Source organism: Lonchura striata, chromosome 2 (genome assembly GCF_046129695.1).
Source record: "Lonchura striata isolate bLonStr1 chromosome 2, bLonStr1.mat, whole genome shotgun sequence".
Classification (NCBI taxonomy): domain Eukaryota; kingdom Metazoa; phylum Chordata; class Aves; order Passeriformes; family Estrildidae; genus Lonchura; species Lonchura striata.
This window is the reverse complement of record NC_134604.1, coordinates 72,178,153-72,206,119: the sequence shown is the minus strand read 5'-3', so window position 1 is coordinate 72,206,119 and position 27,967 is coordinate 72,178,153. Positions and strand designations below refer to the sequence as shown.

Below are 27,967 nucleotides of genomic sequence, written 5' to 3'. Positions count from 1 at the left end.
CGGAGCCCCCCGTTCCGCGGGCGCGCCGCCCCGGGCCCGCCCCGCCCGAGCCCCGCCCGGCGCGGCCGCGCGGGGGGCACGCGGCCCCGCGCGTCACGGGCTGCGCGCGCGCCCATTGGCCGGGCGGCCGCCGCCCGCCCCCGCGGCCCGCGCGCGTGCCGCAGCCGCGCTGCGCCCCCCTCGCTGGGAGCTCGGGCCAAGATGGCGGCGGCGGGCGGGAGCGCGGCCGAGGCGGCCAGGCTGGAGCGGGCAGAGGGAGCGGAGGGGGCGGCGAAGGCGAAGCATGAGGCGGACGGGAAGGAAGACGGCGGTGGGGCGGGCAAAGCGACGGGTGCTGTGGCAGGAGCTGGCGGGGAGGCTGGCGGTGGCGAGAGCGAAGAGGACGAGGAGGGGGAGGACGTGTTCGAGGTGGAGAAGATCCTTGACATGAAGAACGAGGGGGTGAGTGCGGGCCCCTTACGGCCCGAGAGGACTAATGCCGACAGACTTTCGGTGTGGACCGCACCGGGTGTGCAGGGAGGCTTTTTGTGCCTTATTCCGGATTCAGTCTCTTCAGCCAAAGATAGATAAGTCTTTACTAAGTTGTTGGGTTTTGCCTGCATTGTTAAACTGCTCTTGGCGCTGAGCTGCGGTACTGTTTTGATGTGAAATGTTTTAGCGCAGAGATGGGCAGGGTTGAATATAGCTGAGAACTTAGAGGTGTTTTCAAGGTATGTTGCCAAGGACCACATTCACACAGAAAACGGGAGAAGACTTCCTAAAATAAGAGCGTCTTCTCCTAATTAAAATAATAAGCTGTAGTGATCTTGCATTGTTTAGACTGAAATACCAGACCTTGATTTGTTTCTTTGAAAGCAATTTACACTGGTTGAAGTTCTTTACAAATTTTCTTAAACCTCAAATAGAAAAAAATAATTGACACAGGGGTTTTTTGATGATTTTGTGCCTGAAAGATTTTTATTTTAACTAATTGATGATTTTTATCTTAAGCTTCAGTCAGGTATATGACATTATAAAATTCTGTTAATTTCATGTAAAAGTTCAGTCTTGAAACCCTTAGGCTGGAGAGCCTTCAGGTCAGCATTTTTTTCGATGTTTGTGATGTTATTAAATTGCACCTTAGCTGAAATCTGTTTATATCTTCAGGTTTGTGTTATGCTTTCAGGGTAATACAGTATTTATAGCTTTGCCCGTATGAAGTGTTGTTTAACATAAGTCAGGCTTGAAAACAAGAGGATTTTTTTTTTCCCTCTATTTCCACCCATCCCCAAGTGATCAAGTGATGGAACCTGAAATCTATAGGTAGTGAGACATTAAAGAATACTGGGATACATCAAGTGCCATCTCTTAAAGATGTCATTGGCACGTGCTGGTAACAGCGTGTCTCTTTCCCATCCCACTCCAAGCAGCCGGTTCTGAGCTCCGTGTGCCTGAGCTTTCCAGGCTGGGTCAGCGCAGTGACCTTCAGCGTGTGCATGTACAGGGTGATTGTGGCTCGGTGGCATGAGCTCCAAACGCATCAGGTGCCCTCTCCGTGCTCTGCTGCAGGGCCTGTGCTCCCGGGATCCACAGGTGCAGGAGCTCATACTCAGGTGTAACTTCCAGTATAGCTGGCAAGAGCCATGTGTCACCGCCGAGCACGTCAGCCACTGTGCAGCGTGGCATGAGCCAGGTGGAGGTGTTGTGTGTCACAGAACAGAAGAATGACAGCTGGAGAGCCCTGCACAGACATGCTCTTCCCACACACAGTACTGATATTGCTGGGCCTTGCAGTAGTGGTAGGATGAGATAGCACTTCTGGATTGGGATTGGGCTGGGGAGTTAAACCTGTGAATAAATAAAACATTAACTTGACCTACTTAAAGAGGACAAGCAGTGTAAGTTTGGAAATGTAATCTCTTAGTGTATCTATAAAGCTTTTTGTACTGCGTCTCACTTACACTAAAACAACAGGCTCTGGTGCAAATCTGGTGTTCCCCAGTGGAAGTGGGAGATTTTAACTCTGCTGTTTAATGACATGGTGGTACCCTTTTCTGTACGAGCCGGTTCCAGCTTATCAGTAGTTCTCACAGAACACAGAAACTAGAGCAGTATAAAAATGCTTGGAAGAATTCTGTTTTTTCTAAGAATTAATAGAGAATAAAAATACCAATCTTGAGTGAAAGAGTGTTGAGTGTTAAGAGTGTCTCTTAGGTGTGAGAATTAATCTTCTGCCTTCACTTAAGCTGAATTTTGTAAAACTATTCTCAGCTACGTTTTTCTGTCACTCTCCATGTATGGAATGTGGTCGTACAGCAGCCAAATTGTTTTGCATTTGCATTACACTTTCTTTTATGCAGCTTTCTCAATTAATGAAAAAAGGACTTGTAGCTTATTTGGTACCTGGGTTACAAGGATGTTCCTAACTCTGCAGCTAGCAGAAGTCCTGCATCTGAAACGGAATTACCTTGTGCCACCAGGCAGGTGAGGGTCCAGCTGGCTAGGATGCGGATTTGCAGGAAAGGAGGCACACCCACAGGCAAGTAATGTGAACATGAGTCAGCAGTTCTTGCAGCAAAGAAGGCCAGCAGCATCCAGGAGTGTAGCCAGAAGATCAAGAGATGCTTCACACTCTCTTCTCAGAGTGCTGAGAAGCATCCCGAGTACTGTGGGAAGTTCTGAGCTCCCCAGGACAGAAAGACACATGCATACCAGAGAGAAGGGTAATGAAAACAGTTAGGAAGCTGAGCGCTTGATTTGCTTTGCCATAAGAAGAGAAGAATCAGGGGAGATCAAAAATCAGGGAAGAATAAGGGAAATCAAAAACCTGGGAAAGGATGAGACAGAGGACACAAGCTGAAAGACAGGGAAGCCTGCATAAATACACTGGCTGGGCAGATACCTGAGCAGTCTGATGTAGGCAGGCCTGCTTTGAGGTAGCATCTTACTTGTTCTGGAGATCTTTTATAATATAACACACTCTGTAACTGTAAAGAGGAAGCTACTGGTTTGTTGTTTTGTAAGTAACCCAAATAGAAGAAAGAGGAGAGGGGAATACGATTTTGGAAACTTAACCCATCTCTCTTGATTTAAGAATTAAGCTAAATTCTAAGAGAAATCTTAAACTAAGGTGTTTGAATATAGGCTATTTATTTAGATGTCTGTGAAGCAAAATATAGAATATTGTAAATACTTGGTTATTTGGTTGCTGAAGTTTAGTGGCATGTATATACACTTGGTCAAAGGTTAATTATGCTCAGGCAAAAATTTAAGCATAGACATTTAACAGTAAGTGCCAAATGACAATTCTTCTGAAGCTTTCTTTTTCCAGGTTAGTACTGTAAGGTCTTTCAGAGCATTATCAGTCCATGCTTGAAAGCGAGAGGTACAATTTTGCCTCTCCAAAGGTGCTTTCCTAAGTACGTTTGCTAAAAAAATTTTTTAATGGTAAAGAACTTTGTAATTTAGTAGAAGAAACTAGATAGAGACTACAAGGTGCAATTTTATCCCTCAGTGAAGTTCAATACTGTTGAAAAAATTGGTCTCAGATTTTTGTATGTAACCTACCAAAATCTTTGTAACTAACTCCGCTGAGATGCACACACTCAGATTTTTTTGTCTAGATTAACTTGATTTCATTGCTGAGGTTTTTTTTCCTAATTGTTGGTATTTCAGTTTATCAAAAATAGAATTGATGACAAATATAGCATAAATTATAAATTCCAGTATGAAACTTGGTGAATGGTGTTAATTCATTGGAAGTCTTAAGGATTTATATTAAGTTATTCAACAAAGAGAAAACAGTCAAGCTTGAAACTTTTATGGAAGAAATACTAAAATTTGAAAAGAAAGTATTTCATAAGTGTCAGAAAACCCATTTTGATATTCTGACTGTGAATTTATGATATGTACATTGTAGCTGTGGTTCTGAACAGATGTTAGATACTGGAAGTATTTTGGATAAAACTATTCCAACTACAGAAATACTGATTTTTATATACACAAAACTGTATATCCACTGACATCCTCAAGAACTGACTAGCCGATGCAATACTATGCTATATTGTATTAAATGATGTGGGTTTTTCTTACAGGGTAAAACTCTCTATAAAGTCCGGTGGAAAGGATACACCTCTGATGATGATACCTGGGAACCAGAGGCTCACTTGGAAGACTGCAAAGAAGTGCTTCTTGAATTCAGAAAAAAGATTGTGGATAATAAGCCTAAACCTGTTAAAAAAGAAATACAGGTGTGTTTCAGCTTCCAGTGTCTTACACTGGAGACATATTCCCTAGCTAGACTACTAATGAAAGGAGGGGAGAAGGGAAAGCATTTGAAACATGGAATTAAGGAATCTCATCCAAGACGTCTTTGTTTTTTGTGAAACTTAATATTGTTGCTGTTCTCTGGTAGGGATTTTTTCTGTTGACAAGTTTACTTGTAGATTGAATTAATCTAAACTTCAATTCCATTTCTAATGGAACTATGTTAGCAATGTACGGTCGTTTTCGTTTGTTTTTGACAACATAAATAACCCTCTTTCCCTACCCACATGCATATTGTCTTGTCACTGAAGCTGGGCACAATGTTCCAACATCCTCCTGCTTTCTGTAGGAGATTAATGAGTTTTGACAAGAGAGGAATACAGAAAGATTAGAGGGCAGAATATGGCTTTTTTTTTTTTAAAGGCTCAGTTAGCTTGAAAAAGTACTGTCATTACACTTAGCAATCCTTTTGGAAAACTGGTACCCTGCTTCTGGGAAACCTGTAGATAAATCCTGCAAAATCAAATAAATTGTTTTTGATGTAAAATAGTTCAAATTAAGTTCTGTTCTGGAATGTGGTTGTTGGATGTGTAATTGGTTTACTTGAATTGGTTGTGTATTGATTCTCATTCAAGCAGTTTGTAATGTAATTTAAGTAAGTAAGCTAGAATTGTATTATCATGTTTTGCAATTTTGCAATGAGGAATGATCTTGGCAGGGATCAAAAGATGAAAGTGCTTAAAAATTTATTTTTCCCAAGCACGACCACTACCATTTTTGTATACTTTGTACCCAAGTGATAGTTTATTGGGGAAGGAAAAATCTTAAATTTCTTTTCTTCACCTTTTAGAAACCACCTCTAAATGATGATATATTTGAAGCAGAGTCTGACAGTGACTTGCAAAGTGAAACAAAAGATGATGTTTCACCGAAGAAGAAAAAGAAGAAGTCAAAAGAGGGAGAGGATAAAAGTCCAGATGACGTGAAGAAGAAAAAATCTAAGTCTGCAAAACTCAAGGAAAAACCCAGAACAGAATGTGAAAATTCCTCAGATACTTTGGTTTTAGATTCAAAGCCCAAAAAAAGGACTTCAGAAACTAAGGAAGATTCAAAGGACCCAAAGAAGCAAAGGAAAGAAGATACTAAAGAAGTCAAGAAAAAGAAAGGAGAAGATTTAAAAATAAAATCTAAAGAAGATTCTAAAGAAAATAAAAAATCACAGAAGGAGAAGCACGTAGATGTTCAGTTGGACTCAGAATCAAGCACTGTGGATAATTCAATTTCTCAAGGACCTGATAATGAAAGTTCAAACATAAATTCTGAAAATAAAGATGAAAAACAAAAGGTAATAAATGAAGAAGAGAGATTGGAACAAGAAATTGATGAAAAAGATGCCATTACTGATAAATATCTTGATGGATCAGCAAGTAATGAAGATGATCATATTGATAGTAGGGCTAAAAGAAAGAAGAAAAAAATTCCTAAAGCAGAAGACTGTAGAGAGGAGGGTGGAAAAGTAGAAATTCAGGATACTCATGTAGAGAAGAAGAGCATGCACAAAAAGCAAACAGGTCAAGAAAAAGTACCAGGAGAGGTGGAGAGAGTGTCGCCTGCTGCTTCACCAGTGCAGAAGGGTTTGAAATTGAGCACTGATGAAAGGGTGTGCAAACTCATGGATTCCCCTGGAGAGGTAAGCATGGTTAGGGTGGGGGCTGGGGGTAAAATTGGCCTGTATCTTGGAGGTACAGATACCACAAACCATGACAGTTCGTGATGGCAAAGGGAAAAGTACAAACTGGAAAGGTACTGGGCTGCATGAACTTAAAGAACCACCCACTACACAGTGTATAACAGAGACTGGGAAATTTCTGGATTCTGAACACTCTAAAGGGGGCAACACTTTAGGAAAGAAGAGCATAAATGTGAAAGGATACATTTCTCCCATTTGCTTTGTCTTCTTAGAATGAAATTTCCTGTTCTTGCAAAGCATGCTGTTGTTTTTAGCTTTGTTCGTGCCCACCTTCAAGAGTTTCCTCATTTGACTTTCTAGTGTAGTAAGGCAGAACAGTGTTGAGCAACACTTGCTCTCTCAGACACCAGCCATTCCATCAGGGCTTACATGTGGTGGCACCTACCTGAGAACTGGAATGCTGAAATCACTTCTAAAGCCCAGATCTCCCAGATAATTGTGTAGCATTCTTGTCTTGTTGGAATTCCTGGAGTGCTTACAGCAAATGCTTAGTTTAATGACATGGTTTCATATTAACTAGAAATAGGAATGCTGTTCCTGTTGTAAGAAATTAACTAAGCAAATACCAGGATATTTATTGTTCCTTATTTAATACAGTAATGCTTTAAGAAAAGCAGTATTGTAAAGGCAAAAGAAGAAAATGATGACAAAAATAAATATTTTTTGTGATGTTTCCAGGAATATTAATTTCTTTCATCTGCTTCAGCCTGTTCTAATACAGTTTGCAGTTCATAAAACATTGTCTGCTCAGAGCAGCCATGTTCTGATTTAACAGGATTGCAGCCAAAACACATTGATACTTGCTGAATATATCCCACTTCTGATACCCTAATTCCACAGTGTAAAGTTTCTTCTGCAGGCTCAGCAGTGGTTCTCTGCTTGTGATTGATCTATGTGTGGAGCAGGTCAACTTAAATAGTTATTTTGGGGATAGAAAATTATGTGGCATCATCTCCAAGTAATGCTACACAAAAGAGTGTGTTTGCAGGATCTTAGTGTTGAAAGTTCTGGAAAACATGGAATTACTCTGATGCATAGGCTAGTTTCAGAAGGCTGTTTAATTAGTTGAAGTGATATGGTCCATTATTACCCAAATGTTTTACGTACAGTTCAAGGCTGTAGTGTTTGTGAGAGAGACCAGAACAGGAAAAATCTTTGGAATTCTATTTACCAATGGTATAGAAATCCTGTCACCTTGACCATGAATAAATCAACAGCATAGGACAGTGGGTTTGCTTGTGGCTCTTCAGCATTCTCAGCGAGTTGTCTCTATGCTTTTCTCATGGTTGTGCTCCAAGGAAGGTGATGCTCTGAGGGACCAGCAAAGTATGGAAGGTGTTCTGGTCTTTGCTTGTTTTGAGTGTCGAAGGCTTAAACAGTGTTTTCTGTAATTGGTTAGTTATTCTCTGGAGCAGCTGTGGTCTTGTATGGGTGGGTTTGGTGGAGAGTTCTACAGGGCTTTTTTTTTTTGTTCACTAAATTGTTGTCCCAAACAAATGATACCTTTCAAAGAAAGTCATCATGTTTATTTCAGGTACCTGTCTTTCCTATGTAACTCTGCTTATGGAACACCAGTCATGTCAATTTATAACACAGTATTTTCTGTTTAGAGTCAGTTTGTGTGCTGGACCATTCCTTCCATTTCATTTGCCTCCAAAAATAAATGGGTATGTTCTGCATCTGATCAGCATTAGAAATCTGGAATGGAATTCGGGGTTACTGATATTAACAGCCCCACTCTAGCAAATATCTGATATCTCTTTAGTAAGTTATGGATTTCCTTTTAAATACCCAGCATCTGGCAGGATGAACAGCTGCTTGTGTTAGCATTTATCATGTCAGTGATCAAAAGCCAAGGTTTGTGGAGGGAAGGGGAGAGATGAGGAAAGCAATTAAATGTCTCAGCTTTGCTAATACATGATACACCAAATAATCTGTTCTAATTAAGGCTTTTGCTGTGTCACATGGTAGCATATATTTAAATTTTTGTGAGGACTTCTTTTAGGGCAGTTTTTCAGAAAGATAGTGCTACTCCCTGTGCCAGGTTAGTGTCAGAGACTGATACAAAGCCATGCCAAGGGGCCTTGTCCAACCTACTCTGCAGTGAATTTGCTGAGTGGAGAGAGAAGATTACAGCAGGGGAAAGGCAGACTTTGGTAGAGAAAGCTGAATTCCATTTTGGCAGATTTGATTATATATTTACATCTACAGTAAGTGATATTAGATACTTAACTTAGATGTTAAGCTTGTACTTCTGCAGGGATATCATGAGTTTGGGTGGATTTTGCTGAGTGTTTGTTTTTCACAAATAACTGGTGCCATAATGTTCTGTCTGTGTAAATTGCAAGGCTTGGAACCTTTTGTGTCCAACTGTCAAGTTTTCTTGGTTGAGGTATGACTCAAGGATATCATCATGCTTTGAATATGATGCTACAAAATTGTTAAATATGCTGAAATAATTACATTCTATTCAGGTGTACTATTTGGAACAAACAAAAAGTTCCTAATTTTGAATTTCCTTCAAAATGCTGTTTTTGTCATATCTGCAGCTCTTCCATAAAGCAACTTGAATGACTGGGATGCAGTAAAAATATTAATTGAAGTTCCTATGTTCAGGAAATAATACCTCTGCTGTTAGGAAAGAAGCCTTCACACACTTAACTCCTGACTCACCTGTTTAATTTTTAGGAATGTCTGCAAGTCTACAATTAATACTACTGAAATCCATTGTATACAGGTTTCTGTAGTATTAATTGTAAATATATTTTATTGTTGGAGTAATGAAAGGAGTTTATTTTCCATTTTTCCTCTACCACTAAAATTTGTTCTTTGTTTTCAATTTTAGGAAAAAGAGCTAAAGAAAACTGAAATTAAAGAAAAATCTCAAAAAAAGGAGCCTGAAAAAGAGGAAAAAACCAGAAAAGAACAGAAGGTCCTAAAAAGTAAGTGGTTACTTCTTGAAATAGAGAAGGAATGACCCTTCAGGGCATTCTCTTCTTATTTCTACATGGACAGATATTGTGTAGTTTTCTAACACACGCATGCACACACACCCCAAAGATAAGGAATTCTGTTTTTATTTTAGGAAGCAAAAGTCTTGTGTTTAATAGCTTTGTTAATACATGCTTCATGAGAATGTTAAGATATGCTTCATATATGAAGCACAGAAGTATATAGAAGTCTCTCACATTTTTGTAGACAAGTCAAGATTTTGCCCTATTTGATACTGACAATTGTGCTTCTCTGGCATGTAATAGTAACTTTTTTTTTAGAGGAATTCATCCAACTATTGACTAGTTTCAGAAGTGTTCTGGTGACATTATGCATATATACTTTTTATAGTTAGAAAAATATGTAGAGGTTCCCAGAGACAAACATCTTGCCTCCTGCTTTAGCCACAGAGACAGGTCACGTTATACAACCCTGCATGACTAAATACACAGCAAAAATGTCTAGGTTCTGGTTCTGTTCCTAATAGTATAATCGATCATTAGTGTTACTGCTCTTCATCTCAGAACAACTCTGGATTACTTTTTTCAGGATAAATTCCTTTGCTAGAGAAACACCTTTTTCTGAAAGTGGCATAGATGCTTACAGTGCTTAAGAAAAGTAGTAAGAAGCAGAATGATTAATGATTGTTTCTGTGCAGCACTAGTCCTTTGTCAGGTCATCACAGATACTGAACCGTACTTCAGAAGTAGTAATTTATGCACAATTCTAAACTGTATTTCTTAAAAGGAAGATGGTTGAAAGCAGTCAGAACTCAGACTTGGCAGGGTAGGTGGAGGTGGACTAGCTCTCTCTGACTTTGGCCTTGCATTAAGCTTGCTCCTGTGCTCAAATACATTACAGATAGAGGACAGATCTTTTCTAAATTGATGCTGGTCATTTACTTAAATTTTGCTACATAATAGGATTTAGTGGCTCGAGTAGTCACTCTAGGCTTTAAGGTCAGCAAAAGTGCATTTGAGTTGTTTAATGTAGCTTTAGAAGAAAAAAAAGTGAATATTATGAGAGAAACTGCAAAAGAAAAGAATCTTTGCTAGAATAGAAATTCATAGAAGAATTAAAAGAACGAGGTATACAAGGAAAGGAGAAATACAAGAGATGAAGCAAACACATGGACTTGTATTGCTGCAGAGTGTGATTGAGAAATACTGGATGTGTGTCAAATGGAGAACACTGGTAGTTGAGATTTTCTCCATTCCTGTTTGTATTTCTAGTGCTCCAGTTCTTGTCTCTGCAGGGGGCTGAAATGAAGTTTTCTTTTGAAACTCACCCATATCTTTTTGGTGTGTTTGCAATGCTTCTGCTACTACAGTGATGGAGTGTTCACCTTCCCATAATTACTTTAGCCTTATTTATTACAACAAATTAGCAGTTTCTTTCAAGTAAAAGCTTTTTATGTTTGTAATGTAGCCTTTGCTGCTGAGAACCATTCTATGCTGACTACCAGGGTTTACTTGAATGAAAAGAAGCAGTAGTTGTTTGTTAAGCTATTGATCATTGAAGCAAGGGCAAGCATTCATTCGCTTGAAAATTTACAATTTGTTACTTATTTTACTTTTTTTTTTCTTCCACAAAATTAAATACATGATAGATAGCAAGCAGCAAGTCCTGAGTTTGGGTATGGACATGCAGTTAGAATGGCTGACACTAGAAGAATTCCAGAAGCATCTTGATGGAGAAGATGAGAATCGTGTATCAACAGAGCCAATATCAAGTGGTGAGTATTTTTCTGGCAAGAAGGGGTATTTCTTAGCTGACATTTCAAAGGGCAATATCCTATAACAGCATTGAATTTATTTTCTAGCTCTCCTGAGAGACGCTGTTAAAAGTGGAGACTACATGACGGTGAAAATGGCGCTTTCTTCAAATGAGGAGTATAATTTGGATCAAGAGGTAATTTTTGTGCAGTAGAAGTATTGGAAGACAGTAGGAAGGAAGAATACAAATTTTGATTTGTTTGAAAAGCTTTCCCCTCTTATGTTGTAGCAGATTTCCATCTCACCTAAGTAAAAAAGCACAAGGTGTCAAAAAGGACTACAAAATTGGAAGTTTCAGTATTTGTTATCCATTTCTTCCAAGAAAAAATGAAGTTCAATAGAACCATCCCAGTAGCTTTCCAGCCAGCTTGTCCAGAGTATTTAACTGACTAAATGTGGAACTTCACATGCTATTAGGAACAATAACCATCAGTACAAGTGGCTCAACTGTGTAAAACATTGTACATGGGAAACAAAACTCTGAAAAGCCCCAAAAAGCTGCAAGTTGTTTGACACACTGGGACCACTTCACTTCATAATTAGTGTTCTGACAGTTTGTCATCAGCTGTTTTCTTACTGGGTTTACTTTCAAGGATCTATTTTCCTGATGAGTAGGACTAGTTCCATTTTTAAGTATTAAAATCTCCAGTACTGGTATTTTTACTGGGGATCTTGTGTAGTTGTGTTATGTAGCATTTTGAGAACTCCACATTATGCTAGGACTTCTGAGGTGTTGTAGGGAAGGTGAAAAATGAACTCCTGAGTGTGTTCTGTGAGTTGTAAGGTCTGGTGAAAAATGCAGGAATGAGTGAGGAGACTGGCTCGTCATGAAGTGTCTTTGTACTTACACTCTGATAAAAAGCAATGTTGTGGGAGCAGCTGACTTGAGCCATAGTGGGTTTTCTCCATGGGTGCTGAAAAGTCTTGCTGTCTTCCCACCCTCAAATACCTTACAGCATTTCTTCCTGGTTCATTCTGGTTTTCCTGCTTTTTGTTCTGATCCTCCAAATGTTAGGGATTTTGCAGATTATGGAGCTCAGAGTGTGAGACCTGTGTACCAGAGAAGTGGGAGGTGATAGTTTGCTGGTATCTGGCAGCCATGTATGTGTGAATTCTTCTGCCAGGGAGGGAAATATTTGTGAAACATGTTGATGTACTTGAAATTTTTGTCTTGCAGCTTTGATTTATCTTAAAGTATTTCTTTTTTTTTCTTTTGTTATTATTTTTTGTAATGGCAATGATTGTTTTTTCCAGGACCCAAGTGGAATGACCCTAGTAATGCTTGCTGCTGCTGGAGGGCATGATGACCTTCTGCGGGTGCTGATCAGGAAAGGAGCTAAAGTTAATGGTAGACAGAAAAATGGAACAACTGCATTGATACATGCAGCTGAAAAGGTTGGCTTGGTTATTGTTCTGTTAGTGGTTCTGGGCTCTTCTACTTATGATTAAAGGTGATACACAATTTTTTACCTTTGGATGGTGCCTAAAAAGTAGTTAGCAAGATACAGCAGGGTGTCTAATAATAATTTCAGCAGCTGTGGTTATTGTAGTATAAATAAATTCTGATCACAAACCCTGTCCTGAGCAGAGAATATCATGGGAGGAAAAGTGGAGGCAGAGGGTATCTCTGAATGTTTTTGTCTGAGAGCTGAAGTTCTTGTAGTAGAATTGCTTTTTATGATATCTGGCTACACAGGATCCAAACTGGAGACACTTAGAAGATCTCTGATTAAACAGGATGTGGTATTTTAAAGCAATTGGGCAATGGACACAGTGGCAAGCTCTTCCCAAGCTAAGACCAGCTAAAGCAGTAAGCTAGAGCAAGTCAGGGTGTAATGGGTGCACTCTTCTGTTCAGGTGGGTCCATGTGCTTTCCCATGAGAGAAAGCCAGTGGGGAGCTTCATTCCAGTTTGGTGGCAGATGTAAATGCACTTGATGTTTATTATTGCAGGATTTAGAAAAAAAATAAGAATTGTAAATAATTAGGGCTATCCACTTGCCTAAGTCTGAAATGCTCTTTATTAGCCATGGGAGAGGACAATATTAATTGTGCCATGACTCATGTTTTGAATTCTATGGATGAATTTTAAGTAAATGACATTTTATATTCTGAAACAAAACCAGAGTAATTTTTACTTACTTATGTTATGGGTTTGGTTTGGTTTTTTCCCCAGAATTTTCTAACAACAGTAGCTATTCTTCTGGAAGCTGGAGCATATGTGAACATGCAGCAGAGCAGTGGTGAGACTGCCTTAATGAAGGTAAATTCTGTGTTTGTCCTTACATGGTTCAATAGGAATACTTTTGTCAAACTAGTAAAACATAAAAATGTATTTGTAGAATTCATTTCAAGAACACATCCCATATTTGAAATAAAAATAGCGTTTGTAGTTACTCTGATCCATTTCTTTAATATACTTAATATCTAAACAAGAAGCACAGATGCCTTCAGCATGCAGTGCTAAATGTGGGTCATTATCATCTTCTGTTGTTTGGCTCATAGAAATGCAGATGTGGTCTTCCAGCTGAAATAATCAGATTGTCAACTGGAAGAGAAAAATTCCAGAAAGAAAAATCTTTCACTTAGGTGTTGCCGTAGTTGGCACTTGCTGTTTTATTGCAGGCCAGAAATAAAGTAGCAGATTTACAGACTGATTCCCAGTGCCCATTCTGCCCCATTATTCCCACAGTCACAAATTAAATTTTTTTTTTTTTTTTTTTTGTAATTCTAATACTCTTAAAATTATAAAACTCTTAAAATGGTCAGTGCTTTTAATATTTTTTTCTTTATGTGGACGAATCTCACCAGTTCTCCTTTGGATGAAGTTGCTGTATTTATGTGTAGGCTGTTTGTGTAGTTTGTTTGCCAAAGAGGTTACAGAAGCTTTCCTGCCCAGACAATGTGGTATTGTTTCTGTTCTGCCCTCTGTGAGGCGTAACAAGTGGGCATTTCGCTTTTTCTCTGAAGACAGCAACTCACTTGTGGTTTCCTCAGCCACTTCAATCCAGAATCTCTTCATAATTTGGCTTCTTCCATGACCCTCAGTCTTGACCTTCTTAAAGTTTTTAATAGTCTGTGATGCACAGCTATAGAAACCAATTAGCAGCGTACAGTAACTTATTCTGGGTGATTGTTTTGTGATGCAGATACAAATAATAGGATCTTCATTTCCAGTAACTTACTGGGACAAAGCTAGCCCTCTGTGGATAACCTATCAATATGTTTATCAAGTTACTCTTATTTAACTTTAGGAGTTTAATCATACTTTTTCTAGGAGACAAAAAAGATCTCAGCACTCAATTCCTTTCTGTCAGGTGGTGTGAGATTTTTCTGTGTTTTTTGGTTTGAGGAAGGCAAGTGGGTTGTTCTGTTTATGGCAGATGATGGATTGAAGGCACAGATAAAAGTTCAGAGCAGAGAAAAATTTCAGAAGCTGTCTTCTGAAAGGTCTTACAGTGATAAAAATGTTGTATCTCGTGTCTTCTCCTAATTTGAGTGAAGTGTTTGAAAACAAGTGACCGAGAGCATGTGTTTGCTTTCTTCAAAGTAAAACTTTCTTAGATTTTCCTGTGCTTTTGTGAAGGTTGTTGTTGATGTGCCCTGAAATTCTTGCTGTAAGCAACAGTGAACAGCCTTGAACGTCTGTGCAGAGGATAATAGTGGCTTTCTGACATAGCTCCGTACCAGTCTGAGACAAATTCTGTAAATTTACTGCATACCCAAAGTACCATTTTAAACTGAGATGCACAGAAAAACAGGCACTTGGAAATGTTACTTCTATAATTTCTAAATAGTTCTACAGAAACATATTTACTCAGGTAAACAATTACAAGAAAATTTACAGTTACTGAACTCCACCAGATCAGATGTTTCCACAGAACTTCCAGGATTTGCTTTCTCTATTTTTTTTTTCCCCCAATTATATCTGAATGTTGCTTCTTCTGTACGACTGGGTCTGTAGTATTTCCCGGATAAAGATAAAATATTTATGGAGTGTGTTCCTGAGTTTCAAGCTGTGTTACCATTCACAGAGCAAATAATTAAAGTTCTGAATTGTAACTAATTTTGGATTTTAATTAACTTCTGCACTTCTGCTTACTCTCATGTATGCTCTGTTCTGACGGGTTTGTCATTGTTTTCTGTCCTTCCATCTTCTCCCTTCCAGGCTTGTAAAAGAGGGAATTCTGATATAGTGCGGCTCATGATTGAAAGTGGAGCCGACTGCAACATTTTGTCAAAACATCAGAATAGTGCCATGCATTTTGCTAAACAGTGCAATAACGTACTGGTGTATGAGCAGCTCAGGAGCCACTTGGACATGTGAGTAAAATATACTTGGAAGTTTGTTCTGCTGAAGTTTGCAGTGCTAGGCATGGCATAGTTCTGGTTTAAGTCAAGGAAAATGTCAGGAAAGAAAACAGATCTGATTTAGGCAGAAAGCTAACTAATAAATCATGTGAAATTGAAATCACGTGAGCTAGCAGAATTGGCATACACTTGTTCAAACACTGAGTAAAAGCACGGAAAGGAGGAAGAGATAATTCCTAGAAGAGAAAGATTCCTTTAACTTAAGATTCAATCATGAAAACTTAGAAGTGTATAAGCACTGGACCATTGAATGTAAGCTTTTAGTAGGGCATGCCAAATAAAATACCTTGCTAGAAAGCATAGGAAGAAATGAAACAAAAGAACACCAAGCAGAAATGCTATGAAAAGTTTTTGCAGGCGGTTGTGGTGTTGCTGAACCTTTAAACATCAACTTACGAGCTGAAAGTGCCAGGCATAAAGCTTTCATGCCAATAGATGATGGAAATCATCATCATTATCATGCAGCAGAATGACTGAAGAGCAGTGCAGTGTATGTGACATGTAAAGAGTTGATGTCATGTGGTGATGTAAAAATATACTGAGCTAAACTGAGACATACAGAGAAGGAGCAAGCTCTTCAAATATCCATTTGGAGGAATAATGTAGTTAATGTATATGGGCAGAAAATTATAACCAGCAATCTCTAAATTTGGGGAAGACTCAGGGAGGGTCTTAGGGCTTCTGCAGCAGGTGAGATTTTGCCATGCATGCATAGTTAGTGCTGGAAGAACACTGTCTCAGTGCAAGGTTTTTTTCTTGTTTCATGATTATGTAGTCCTAGTGATTCATCTATGTAATCTAAGACAATCTATCAAGTAACTTGTAATCTAAACTTACTCTCTTGCAGTGTATAGAAAGCCCTGGCTGTTTTTTGCCTCATATCTCTTGTGTTTCCCATCAGCTGACTTCTTAAGTCTGTCTTTACAGAAACTGCTTTGTAATGGTCAATGTGTGTCAATCAAAAAACACCTGAAGTGACAAGGTAAAGGGGATGGAGTCAGGTTGTTTTTAGTGGTTCCCAGTGTCTGGACAAGGTGCAATGGACACAAACTGGAACACAGGAGGCTGCCTCTAAGCATCAGGAAATACATTTTCCTTTTTGAGGGTCATGCAGCACTGGCACAGGCTGCTCAGAGAGGATGTCAGGTGTTTGGAAACTTTCTAAAGATATCTGGACATTGTGAGGTTTCTGTTAGCCCACCTGTCAAGCCTGTTGAGGTCTCTTGTGGATGACAGAAATACACCAGAGGTTATCAGCCACTCCTCCCAGTTTTGTCTCATCTGTCAGAGTGCTGAGGGCTTGCTGCACCACCCACCGGGTCATTAGTGAAGCTGTTGAACAGGATCAGACCCAGTATGGATGTCAGGGTTCCCCAGCGGTGATTGGTTTCCAGCTAGATTTTGTACTACTGATTTTTGCTGAAGTAACATGTTTGGATCCAGTTTCATACCAGGAGGAAAGCATTGTGATGCCACTGTTTTTAATGCCCTGTAAAGTTTGTCCGAGATACTGTAGATCACCATATCAAACTTCTGTCCTGAGCAGATGAACACTATAAGGAATATTTATCTCCTGTAGAATGCTAAAAGGAAAAGTGCCAAAAGCATAAAAGCTAATAATTATTTTTCAGAAATTAGAAACCTGTTAAAGTGAGCAGGGGCAGCTGAAGTGAGTGAATGGAGTATGCTGATTCATGCCTAGGGAAGCAAAACATGACTTGTTAGTTAAGATTTTGAAGGCAACAGCAAGCATGCAGGATAGGTAAGTGATCTGGTATCTGCTGTTCAATGTAGTGAGCCACTCATTCACTGTTCTATGCCTTTCCACTTTGTTTCCTATTTGACACCTGCCACCTTCAGTTTTGGCCAATCTTAAATGAGTTTTGGAAGATCTTGACCATGTAATCGTGCCAGTGAAGTTGCAGTTGAAATTAAATATTGATGATTGCAAAGTGGTGCCTAGGGGTATCATTGTGCTGATGTGAACTGTACAGGGAGTATCACAGCTCTTGCTAATTTGGGAAACTCTTAGACTCACTACCTGAAAATACCAGTTCAGTGCTTTTAGTCAGTCAGAAAGGAGAACAATATAGTAGTAGTGAAGCTGAAAATAAAATGATTAAAATGTCAAAATGTGAAATCAGGAAACAACAACCGAAAATAACCAAAGCCATGAGACAGGTTCTGCAGGCCATCCTACTAAGTGATGTAGTGATAGATTTGAAGTAGAATATTTTTGCACAGCAAAACCAAATCATGGATGTCATTGTTGCAGAATGCTATGGTCACAAATACATGGGATTTAAGAAGGGATTAAGTAGATCTGAGGAGATTACTGCATTTGGCTGCAGTTTCTAGTTTTGGATGGCTCTTAATCAGATTGCAAGAAAATAGGACAGGGTATCAAAAAAGAATGACTGTTTAATTTCTCATATTTAGTATGGCTTTGTTGAGCATCTGGAAAATATACTACATGGGCTTTGGGGCTTGCTTAGGCAGGGCAGTTGTTGTGGTTTCTTTCCAGCGAAACACTGAAGTTTTAGATTCTGCAGATGATAGTCGCAGTTAGCAGCATGGGTAATTGTGTTCTGAATAACTGAAAAAGCCGTAATGCTGCCAGAGGCAGGACATCTGCTGTGCTAATGTGTTCTCTCTTTGAAGGCTGGGCTGCCACTCCACCTGCCTCCCTAACCCTCCAAAAAACCAAAACCCACACTTTGCTTGCCTTTTAGTGGTAGAATGGCTGTTTGCACTGTTTTATTCACTGAGTTTAACTAGGAACTGCATTTTTCTAGTAGTATTGCCAGTAATACAGGGATGTACTTTTTAACTTGCAGGCAGATTGATAATTAAGTCAGGCTGGGAAAGTGGGGATGTCTGTTTAGCCACCAAGTATATATTGATGTTCCGGGGATATCTTTCTATATATAAAGCCTTCAAAATATGTGGCTAGTAAGATCCTTTTTTTAAATATCTACTGCAGTGCATTTGTATTAACGTTTTCTTTTTTTGGATCCAGTAGTTGAATTTCACTAGCAGATTGCTGATTAAGTATTTTATTAACAAAGTATTGAGACCTGTGGTTTGTCTATGCATAAATGCTAGTGAGGAAGGCATTCACTCCTGAAAATCAGGAATCTAGAAAGATGATCTGGAATCCTTTTTTTTTTTTTCATGTGTGTGTGTCAGCTCTCACAAAGGCTGTGTTTGGTAAAATTAATTCAGTGTATGAAGCACAGGCCTCACTTTGGTCTTTCAGGCTCTCAAAAGTAGCAGAAGATACCATCAGGAATTATTTTGAAACTCGCCTTGCTTTGCTGGAGCCAGTGTTCCCAATTGCGTGTCATCGTCTCTGCGAAGGGCCAGACTTTTCTTTGGATTTTAACTATAAACCTCCACAAAATGTGCCAGAAGGTAGGGAGGAGTTTGTTGTGGTGGGGGCATTGTTTAAAAAAGGTAGAATATGTTTAAAGCATGTCTTAAATTATCTCCTATGCAAAATTATTTATGTAAGATTTTGCAATTAAGAACACTCTGATTGTGGAACATAGGGAGAGCAATTATATTTTAATCTATTATGGGTAGGGTTTGTGTGTAATATTTTTTAAGACCTTTTAATTGCCTCGTACAGAGTGTCAACTTTCTGGTCATGGGTTACATTAGCTCAGTGACAGGCATTGTAGGAAAGGAGTGGTTTACCTTTTACCTTAGAATTAATGATTCAGGAAAATCTAGGCTTACTAGAGAAGATCTTGTAGTGGATCCTTTTGTTTTCATGGACAGTAGGTCATGTGCTGAAGGTTTGGAATGTAGTTCCAGCAGTGCCCTGAGACAAATGCAGTCTAGAAATACTAGGAAAAGGAAGCAGCTGCAGTCAACTTTTTTTTGCTCACAAACCCTTTGAAAAAGTTGGGAATCAAATTCCCAAGGTATTTGGGAATATTTCATTATTCCTCCAGGAATTCAAATGCTATTCTCTGCTGCTTGGCTTAGCTAAGTCATTTTTGATGAGTGTATCAGGGAAATATCTATTGAAACTGATTTTTCTTAAAGTGATAAATCAGTGTGACTATTAGAATACACTTAAACTGAGATTGAAAGTGGGTATGTTTGCTCAGTTTTCTGGTTGTTCAGAGTTGTTGGATAATTCTTCTAGTTTTTATTATAGATATCCTATCTTTTAGAATTAAGAATCTTAATACAAGTTTGTGTATTAAAATGAAGCATTTGTGGGTAGTTGAAGTTGCTGCTTATTGAATTTCAGTTTGGTTCATAAAGATCTATAATGTCTGGGCTCAGTTGTCTGTTCCCTTGACTAGACCCAAACCACACTAAATTCAGTAACTCTCTTTGGGTAACCCTGAAACCACAGAAGTGAACTGTGCTAAGTAAGGATTGCTGTTTCCATTTTGCATTCCTTTCTAATAGACACATAATACTATTTTTTCTGTGAAAAGTCCTTAACTTGGTGACCAAGCCAGTTGTTTGCTGGATCCACTGGCTTGGGAAATGGGATTTTTGCATGTTGGGTTGTTAATATGTATATACATTATATAATGGTTTTTATTTATATGTAGTTACACCTGTCTTCAAACGTCCAGTGTACATAGTTCTAGGTGATGGATCTAATTTCAAATTCATGTAACAGAATTGCCTTCCCTTTCAGGATCTGGAATTCTTCTCTTTGTATTCCATGCAAATTTCCATGGTAAAGATGTTGTTGCTCGGCTCTGTGGACCGTGCAGTGTACAAGCTGTGGTTTTAAACGACAAATTCCAACTTCCCATATTTTTGGTAAATCTTTTCATATAACTGACTACTTGATAGTCTGTATAGAGCTGCCTGGGAAATCTCAGTGCTGTAATTTGAATTTACAGTATTGTGATGAAGCATACTTTTTAGCATGATGGTGTATAGTCTGGACAACCTGATTCTAGGTGGCCCTGCCTGAGCAGGGAGTTGGAGAGGTCTTCTCCAGCCTCCAACCTTCTGTATTCTGGAACTGAGGCTTCTCTAATTGACCAAGCCTCTCACATTTTTGACTCAAGTTCTTAAATATTTTCTTAACAACAAGCCTCCAAGTTCTAATAATTAATTTCTAGTTTGTTTTTTTTTTAAATACATCACTCTGCACAATTTTGAAGTCTTCTTGTTTTCCCAGTTATTGCATCAAAGTTTCATACACAATGTTCTTTCAGAAAAAGCATATTGAAAATGTTGTATTGTTAGTCCTCTTACACAGCTCTTTCAGCCATAACCTACCATTAACTTTGTCCATTTTATTTTTCCTTGTAGGATAGTCACTTTATTTATTCCTTCAGCCCTACTGCAGGCCTTAACAAGCTTTTCATACGGTTGGCAGACGTTCCTACTGCCAAGGTACAAAATGTTCTCAAAATTAAATGCATGTGTTCATTTGTTGTGTTCTTCCATAGTCTGAATGCTTCCAGCTGTATGTTGCAAATGTAAAACTTAAGGATTTTCCTCTGTCTCCACATCCCAGTTTCCATCGGTTACAGTTACATCCTGTGACATTGCCAGAACTTGGGAACATTGCCATGTGTTATGTTAGTTCTGTTATCATTATAATGTTTTTATGTTGCGGTCAGAATAATTCATACACTAGGATAAACTCGAGTTTCCAGCTAAACATCTTCTCCATCTAGATTGTGAATTTGATGACTGAAAGATACATGGAGTGGCCACCTTTTTTTTTTTTTTGCATACAGATGTTTTTGCTTGTGTGTTGGAAATATTTGCTGGAGTATGCACTCTGCTTTTAAATCGTTTGTTGCATTTTACAGGTGGTTTGGGCAATATTTCCCACTACATGTTGCAAAATAAATCCTGTTCTGGTAGCATTTATTTTATCCTGGAAACACATAACAGTGTATTTTCCAGATATTTAGATTTAAAAGTTGCACTGAAGTTATACTCTTAAATGTTTTATTGCACCTTATTTTAATTTCTTTTTTAAGTGGAAAAAGGTATATTCATATGGAAATATATGTCTGGTTCAGATTTGGGGCTAACTTGTTCAAAAACCACCTGATGCTACAGTATTCTACTGGTGTCTTTTAACAAGCCATCCATATTTCAGTAGGGCTATTATAAACTGATTTTATTAAGAACATTGTAATACCTCTTTTTTCCTTTCTTATTCAGTAGCAATTGTGTGTCTTTTCTTGTGCCATTCCTACATTAGGAGCACTTAACACAGTAATCACCTGTGGTCACTGTTAATATGGAAACCTTTGTTTGCTTTCACAGGTAAAGCTGCTTATAGGAGCTTACAGAGTGCAGCTGTGCAGTGACCTCTGAGCATGCCAAGTGGACTGACACTTTTTTGGGTATACTTCTGATTCCTCTGTTCAGAGTCTGACAAGGCAGTTTGGAACTTTTTGGCATCACACTCTGGAGACTTGGTACCCAGCTCACTGCTTGTTGGCAGTCACAGGAAGTGTGTGTTGGAGAGCAGTTGAATACACTGCATTGGTGGGACGGGGTTGTCAGCTTTTTTTACTTTGTACAGATGTAGATGTAAGTATTTGTGTCAATACATATAACTCTGTTTTTCTTTAACTTGTGGAGTCCAGACTGCATATTTCAGCTTTTCCACAATGTGGAATGGTTCATATAAGAACTATTTAAGGTAATTACATGAAATGTCTTTTTTAAAGATCTTCATTTGTAAACTAAAGTTTTCTATTTACTCTTAACATTTCTATGTGAAATGCAGAACTGTCATGGGAGCCATGGTCAGAAATTACACTTTAAAATGACTGCATTAGGTTTAACTTTTAAGTTGCTGAGGGCTGTGTTCTGGTTTAAAACTGCTCCTGTTCTGGTCTCTCAATGAGACATCAGTTTATGCTTAGAGTGACTCCCTTTGAACTAACAGAGATCAGTCTGCAGGTGTCAACAAAGACATCTGAGCAGGCTCAGTTCACAGAAGGGTCATGGTCGGGTTTCCAGTTAAATCTCTGCTTAAACCTGCTTTGGTATTAGAGAAGCAACTGGTAGTTTTGCAGACATCTTAACAGAGGTCTTAGGTGACATCTGGAAAAACAAACACAAGCTGAAAATAGCAAACCAGAAAACTTATAGCTACCTTCAGTGTTCAGTCAGTGCTTTTTGTAGACAAGAAGATAGAGAGAATTTCAGATGTCCTCAGCCTGACAGATGACAGAACATGTATTGTCCTTTACTTCAGAAATTCAGTTCCTCAGTGCAAAAAGCTGCTATATTTTTCTTTTATTATTATTATAGTATTATTTTATTTAAATGGCCCATTTTATCAGATGACAGCAGTTTTGTAATGGTCCTATGCTGTAAAATATAAATGTAATACTTGTGCATGGAGTATAGAATATTTTTCTTTGTAAATTAACCAACATCTTGAAAAGCAGAAAAAACCAAACCAGATCGTGCCTTTGCTGTTCTAGTTGTCACATGTAGTTTACATGCCACTATGTGCCTATATTATTAGCAAAACTATTGTCCATAAATTCTTGATGATTTTGACTGCTCACCATCAAAATGGTGCAGCTATATGAAGTATCCTTTTAAGAACTGTGAGTTTTTAATATAAAGCTCAGTTTTAATATAAAGCTCAGTTTTTAATTTTTGATTCTTGAAGTTTTAAATCTTTCATATTTAAGCAATGCCAAATGAGTAACAAGAGGACACAATTTTTTTGGAATGTCACATTAAGCGATATAAAACTAGAACAGCAGCATGACATAGAAATACACATTTCTGTTTTTATTTAGAATAGTTGCTTATGTTTTTGCACAGTATTGATGACATCTTAACAAATAGGGGTTTTGAACAGACTTTTTACCTCCACCTCTCTGAAATACGTTAGATACCTCACTTTGCTAAGTGTGAACACCTGAAATGCATGAAAAGCACTGGCTGAGAATCAGGTATGTCACTGCCAACACTTGGGACTTGGTGTAGCTGAAATTGTAGTCACTGTGCATAACCCTGGATGATGCATAAGGAAAGGGGACACTCATGTTTCCTTATGCTGGAGTGCCAGGTTTCATCTACATGGCTGCCTCTTGCAGTCACTCTGGCACAGGATGTGTGACAGAACAGTGTGTGTGGGACAAGCTCTGGACAGTACCTGCTGGTGGGAAATGCTGGAGCTGCTCCAGGTGGGGATAAAAGGTGTTTTGAACAAATGTCCAAATGATAAAGATGCTATTTAGATACTGTTGTACAGTCTAACCTAAAAATGTCTAGTAATGCTCCAAGAGTTGATAGAGCAAGTAGTTTGTCAAAGGCTGTTGAGTTGGGGGATTGTTTTTTATCTTGAGGCACTTGGGAGAGAGGGAGGAGTTCTACAGAACACGGGAGTGAAATCTGGGTTTCATGATGTTTTTATTAGGGATGGATATTTCGCAGCCATCTTTCGCTTTTAGTTGGCAATATAAATTCAGAATCCCTATTGAAGATGCATAAGAAGTGTATGAAAAGCTGTTTGAAGCTGGGTTTTGTCTGTTTTTATTGTATGGGTTTTGTGTGATTGCTGAAAAAGGTTTTGGTGGACAAAGGATGAAGATAAAGTAGCTACAATAAAAAACAATTATTTAGGCACTGTGGAGAAATACCTGTGAAGTATTTGCTCAGTTTCTTCTTGCTGCCACCAGCAAGGGCTGCAGCTGCAGTTCCTATGAACTGCAGTGGTAGCATATGGTTCTGAAGGTTCAGGGTTCTTACTTCACTGCTCCAGCACCAGTCCTGCTGTTCCTGGCTTCTTTCACAGGTGCTGAAGGTTGGCGGGTGATGCAGCTGACCACATCACAGCTCTTCTGTGCTTTCTGTGCCCATTTGCAAAAACAAGATGTTTTGATCAGTCTGAATTTAAGAAAGCTGTTCCAATATGGGGAAGAGACAGCACAGCATTCTGCTGCCATCTTAGCCAGCCAGGACGGCTCCAAGTGCACAGAAGCTGTCCCCAAATGTTCTGCTTGTCTGTCTCTCCTGTAGTTCTGTTAACCACCACGTGCCTTTCCATATGGTACTGGAAAGCAGCTGCTGTAACATCTTTCTTCAAAGACTTTCTTCAAAGTCTCTCAAAGTAGTGACTGCCCAGGATCATGGGAGCAGTGATGACCCTGCAGGATGTATTTCTGTAGCAGTGTGTTCAGCTTTGCTGGAGTCCATAATAGAGCCTGGTCTTTTAAGAAGGCAAGAGAACTATAAAATAAAGGCCATGTGTTTCTACACTACTGCAGCATGGGCATGTAGTGCAAGCCCATCACTGAATCCTGACAGTTCAAAATTCCTGGTTTTCTGTGTCCCATGTAAACAAGGAATATAGGGAAAAAACTACCTGAAAAAGTCACCACATACTACAAGTTCAAGCAGAACTGAGACAGCAGGAAAAATTAAGCTTTAAAAGGGTCTCTCAAATCTCAGATACCTCAAATATAGGAGTCAGCAGGAAGAGACCAGGTTCTTTTTGATACCAGGTCACCTGTTTTTCCACAGCAGAAGTTTCACCTATCATGAATCTTTTTCCAGAATATCTGTAATACTTCCACCATTATCTGAAGTGTAAGAAACTCTGAGCAGTTAGTGGTGGCACTGGTGCAGCTATAGCAGAGGGGTCAGACCTTCTCATTGTCTCCCACTGCTGCTGTGCCTCTTGCTCTTAAGGGAAGGCACAGTTCTGCTGCTGAGACACCCAAACCATGTGTATGGGAACTGAAAACATTGTCACATACCCAGGGAGATGAGGGCCCGTTCTGAAACAATTCACTGCAACTGTGTGAGCGTGGGCCAGCAGAACTTAAGGGACAGCAGCTGCATGTCTTATACTGAATACAGCCCTCCAGTGGGGGAGGGGGTAAGGTGCTGTCCCAGCCCCAACCCCCTTGTAAAGGTTGTGCTGACAGAGTTTTTCTGAAAAAGACTTTATGAAGTTGCGTAAGACAACCCTTAGGGAAAAGTTTGCACAGGAGATTTAAAGGCTTTGGACATTCCCTCACTGTCAGCTCTACTGTGTCAGTATCACAGTAGTTCTTTCAGCGAATAACAGGGTTAAGATCCGTAAACCCATGAGTGAACCTCCAGCCCAGGTCCCCTGCATCCACCCTTCCTGAAACCAAATTATTAGCAGGAAGCCCCCAATGATTCCATAGTGCAGGGAGCCAAGGTAAGTACAGCTACACAGTGCTGCCTTGCACTGTTTTTATTAGTGGTATGGTGCAACACTTCCATGCACTGTAACAACGGTCCAAAACTGCCACCATACTTTGCACCACTGCCATGAGCCTGACTCCACCTTCTCTATGCACTTCTCTTACACAGCTGGATTAGTAGAATCTCTTAACCACCTCCATCTCCTGTTCTCCAGCTGGAAAAACCCCTGTTGCCTGGCTTCATGGCTCCTGTGCTCCTCAGCCTTCTGATGGCCCAATGGCTTCCATGGGATTCATTCCCACATCTCCTTGTCTTCAAGAGTCCATTACTGGGCACAGTGTTTCAGCTGCAGTCTCAGATGTGCTGAGCACAGAGATTGCTCTTTCTGGCCCCTGCTCAGCCATGATCTTCTAATGGAGCCCCCAGCATGGGGGTGGACACCTTCGTCTTCACTTGTCTGTCACGACCCCAGATCAGCTTTCCACAAAGCTGCTTCGCCACCAGTCTGTGCCCAGGATCTACAACTGCACCAGCTTAGTTCAGTTCCCACTGCAGGATTTAACTGTGTGAGGTTCCTGTCAAGCCTTCAATTCATGTCCACTGCCTTGCTGATTTCAGGAAATAAAAAATAAACATCCTGTTACTAATTTAATTTGAAAGTTTTACAATGGCTATATCAAATTTTTTTTAAAACCCTTGTAGTATGTTACAGGCCAGTGTTCAAATCTCATCACATAAAATTAATTTTTCATTCTTCATGTTTTCTCATTTTTTTATTGAGCTACATTAAGACAGTAGGCATTTGTAGTATAACTTCCTACAGCACAGACAGCTTACTGCAGCTGTAATCTCCCCCATGATTAACATTTCCTTCTAGTTCTTTTCAGCTGTCATTGGCTCATACAATTTTTCTCTACGTAATTAATACTTTCATAGTCTTCTAAACTACTGCAGCATAAACACAATCCACATTACTGCTTTTTCTTTAAACCCTACCACTTTCCTATTTTTTGTCATATATTGTAGGGCTTGAAAATACCTTCTTAATTTTAAAAGGCTTTTTTAAAGTCCAACAGCAGTCATGTAATATATCATTTACTCTTATTATTCTTGTAGAACATACAAACTTTAATCATTTTAGTGACACCCACTTGCCGTAACACTGCTATTTCTAGGAAGAAAATCTGCTTTGAGTGCAGTCTAGATGAAAAGGGCATCAGTAAAGTAGGCCAACATCAGCTTTACTATTAAATGCTGGACTGGCACCACCTTCTGTGCCAAAGGCTGAAAACAATAACATCACAAAAGCTGTAACTTGTCTCCTCATGTAGAAAGAGGACTTGGAGCTCACAAGCAGATGTATTCACATTCTTCTCATGTCTTCCAAGCTGAGGTATTGGTGGGGGATACACCACCTCCAGGCTGGGTTCTTTTTTATAATTTCAAACAGCCCTTTTCCCTCAGGTCTCATAGGTCTGACCTGTCTACAAGCAGAGAGAAAACAGCTTAACTGAGAGTGATCAGTTTGTCCTTCTCCTACCTTCAGCCAGGTGTGAGAGATGTAGCTACTGTTTTATTAGATAACAGCATTATTTGTTTGCCCAAGAGCACAGAGAGATAGAAGGGGGAAAAAAAAACATTCATGCATTAAGCACAAAAATAGTACTAACAAGCTGAAACTGAGTGCAAAGTTTACCATTACAGGAGTTCTAACAAGTGACAACATTATTATATTCTCACCTGGATGGTCCTTGTAACTCCAAGGTGCAGAGCAGCATTTTGCACATCATTACAATCTAACAGCCTCAGATCTGAGGGTGGGCAGCCACCAGCAGCTTCCATTGAAACCTAATGCATTCAATGGAGAGAAACATTTCCAAGAAGTAAGTATGATTCAGGCTAAAGAGTTAAAAGACACTTGAGTGAGAACTTCCTTGTAAGTGTGCTTTTATCATCAAAGTAGAGCACTTAAGATGACTCCAATGGCAAGGAGCTCCCTCTGTTCAGGAAGCCCAGGAACAGGCAGCCTGGCACAATACTTAACAAAATTTCATTAGGCCACTACACTTCATCAGCCAGGTTCACTCTGCAGTCTGAGGTCCACACACATATGAGGAATGGAAAAAGAGGAAGATACATTTACCACTTCATTGAGACAAGGAGTTGTTATTTAGCTGGTAAAAGAAACACTTGTATCTCCAAGGAACCTTGATCATCCTTTTTTCCCTTCACAGGAAGGAAACTGTAAGCTGACAGAAAAATTCTGAGATGCCTGGGAAACCTGCCAAACACTGAGGGTCCCAAATGGCTCTCATGCACAGCAGCACTCTCATATGTAGTGACAAGCAAGACTGAATTCCAGTGGTTACATGGTCAAGACAAAATGTCCTCTAGATTAAAAAAAAAAAAAAAATTGAACCAAACTCTGAAAAAATAGCATTTTCTTTTTTACTACTACTTTTCTGAGAAAGAGCTTTAGCTGCTTGTCTTTTTTAGATTTTGTGAGTAAATGCTTGTAGCTTGCTTACTTCAATAGTCTAGCTTATATTGCAAATTATTGTGTGACAATTTTTATACTGTGATTTTACTACAACTGAAAAATAATGTGACTCCCTAGTAAAGGGCAAAATCAGAACCACAAAAAGGTGTGCAACAACTTTCCCACCTCATCAGTGCCCCTC

General features: G+C 39.3%; 2 protein-coding genes across 6 annotated transcripts in view; one reads left to right on the top strand and one right to left on the bottom strand.

The window, feature by feature from the left end:
• Window positions 1-173: 173 nt before the first annotated feature.
• On the top strand, window positions 174-23,735 carry MPHOSPH8 (M-phase phosphoprotein 8). 2 transcript variants are annotated; one of them, XM_021525708.2, is made up of 13 exons: window positions 174-441; window positions 4,074-4,229; window positions 5,096-5,935; window positions 8,841-8,937; window positions 10,596-10,721; window positions 10,809-10,897; window positions 12,016-12,156; window positions 12,937-13,023; window positions 14,929-15,083; window positions 18,391-18,545; window positions 19,798-19,925; window positions 20,427-20,510; window positions 21,402-23,735. In XM_021525708.2, exons 1-13 carry the CDS (start codon window positions 202-204, stop codon window positions 21,450-21,452), a joined length of 2,349 nt encoding a protein of 782 aa, XP_021381383.2. In that variant the 5' UTR covers window positions 174-201; the 3' UTR covers window positions 21,453-23,735. The 2 variants fall into 2 exon arrangements, with proteins under 2 accessions (XP_021381383.2, XP_021381382.2); XM_021525707.3 differs by lacking the exon at window positions 21,402-23,735 and having other exon boundaries at window positions 20,427-20,705.
• Window positions 23,503-27,967, bottom strand: part of PSPC1 (paraspeckle component 1) — a 59,610-nt gene continuing 55,145 nt past the window's right edge. For 2 of the 4 annotated variants that reach the window (XM_077781479.1, XM_077781477.1), the window contains one exon: window positions 23,503-27,134. The gene's annotated coding sequence lies outside the window, so the exon portion shown is untranslated. The remainder of the gene's footprint in view (window positions 27,135-27,967) is intronic. The other 2 variants (XR_013339499.1, XR_013339500.1) reach the window with 2 other exon arrangements.

Coding starts and splice junctions, on each gene's coding strand:
- MPHOSPH8 (XM_021525707.3), top strand. CDS start 202: ATGGCGGCGGCGGGCGGGAGCGCGGCCGAGGCGGCCAGGCTGGAGCGG. Junction 4,230..5,095: donor CTGTTAAAAAAGAAATACAG/GTGTGTTTCAGC, acceptor TTCACCTTTTAG/AAACCACCTCTAAATGATGA. Junction 12,157..12,936: donor TGATACATGCAGCTGAAAAG/GTTGGCTTGGTT, acceptor TTTTTTCCCCAG/AATTTTCTAACAACAGTAGC.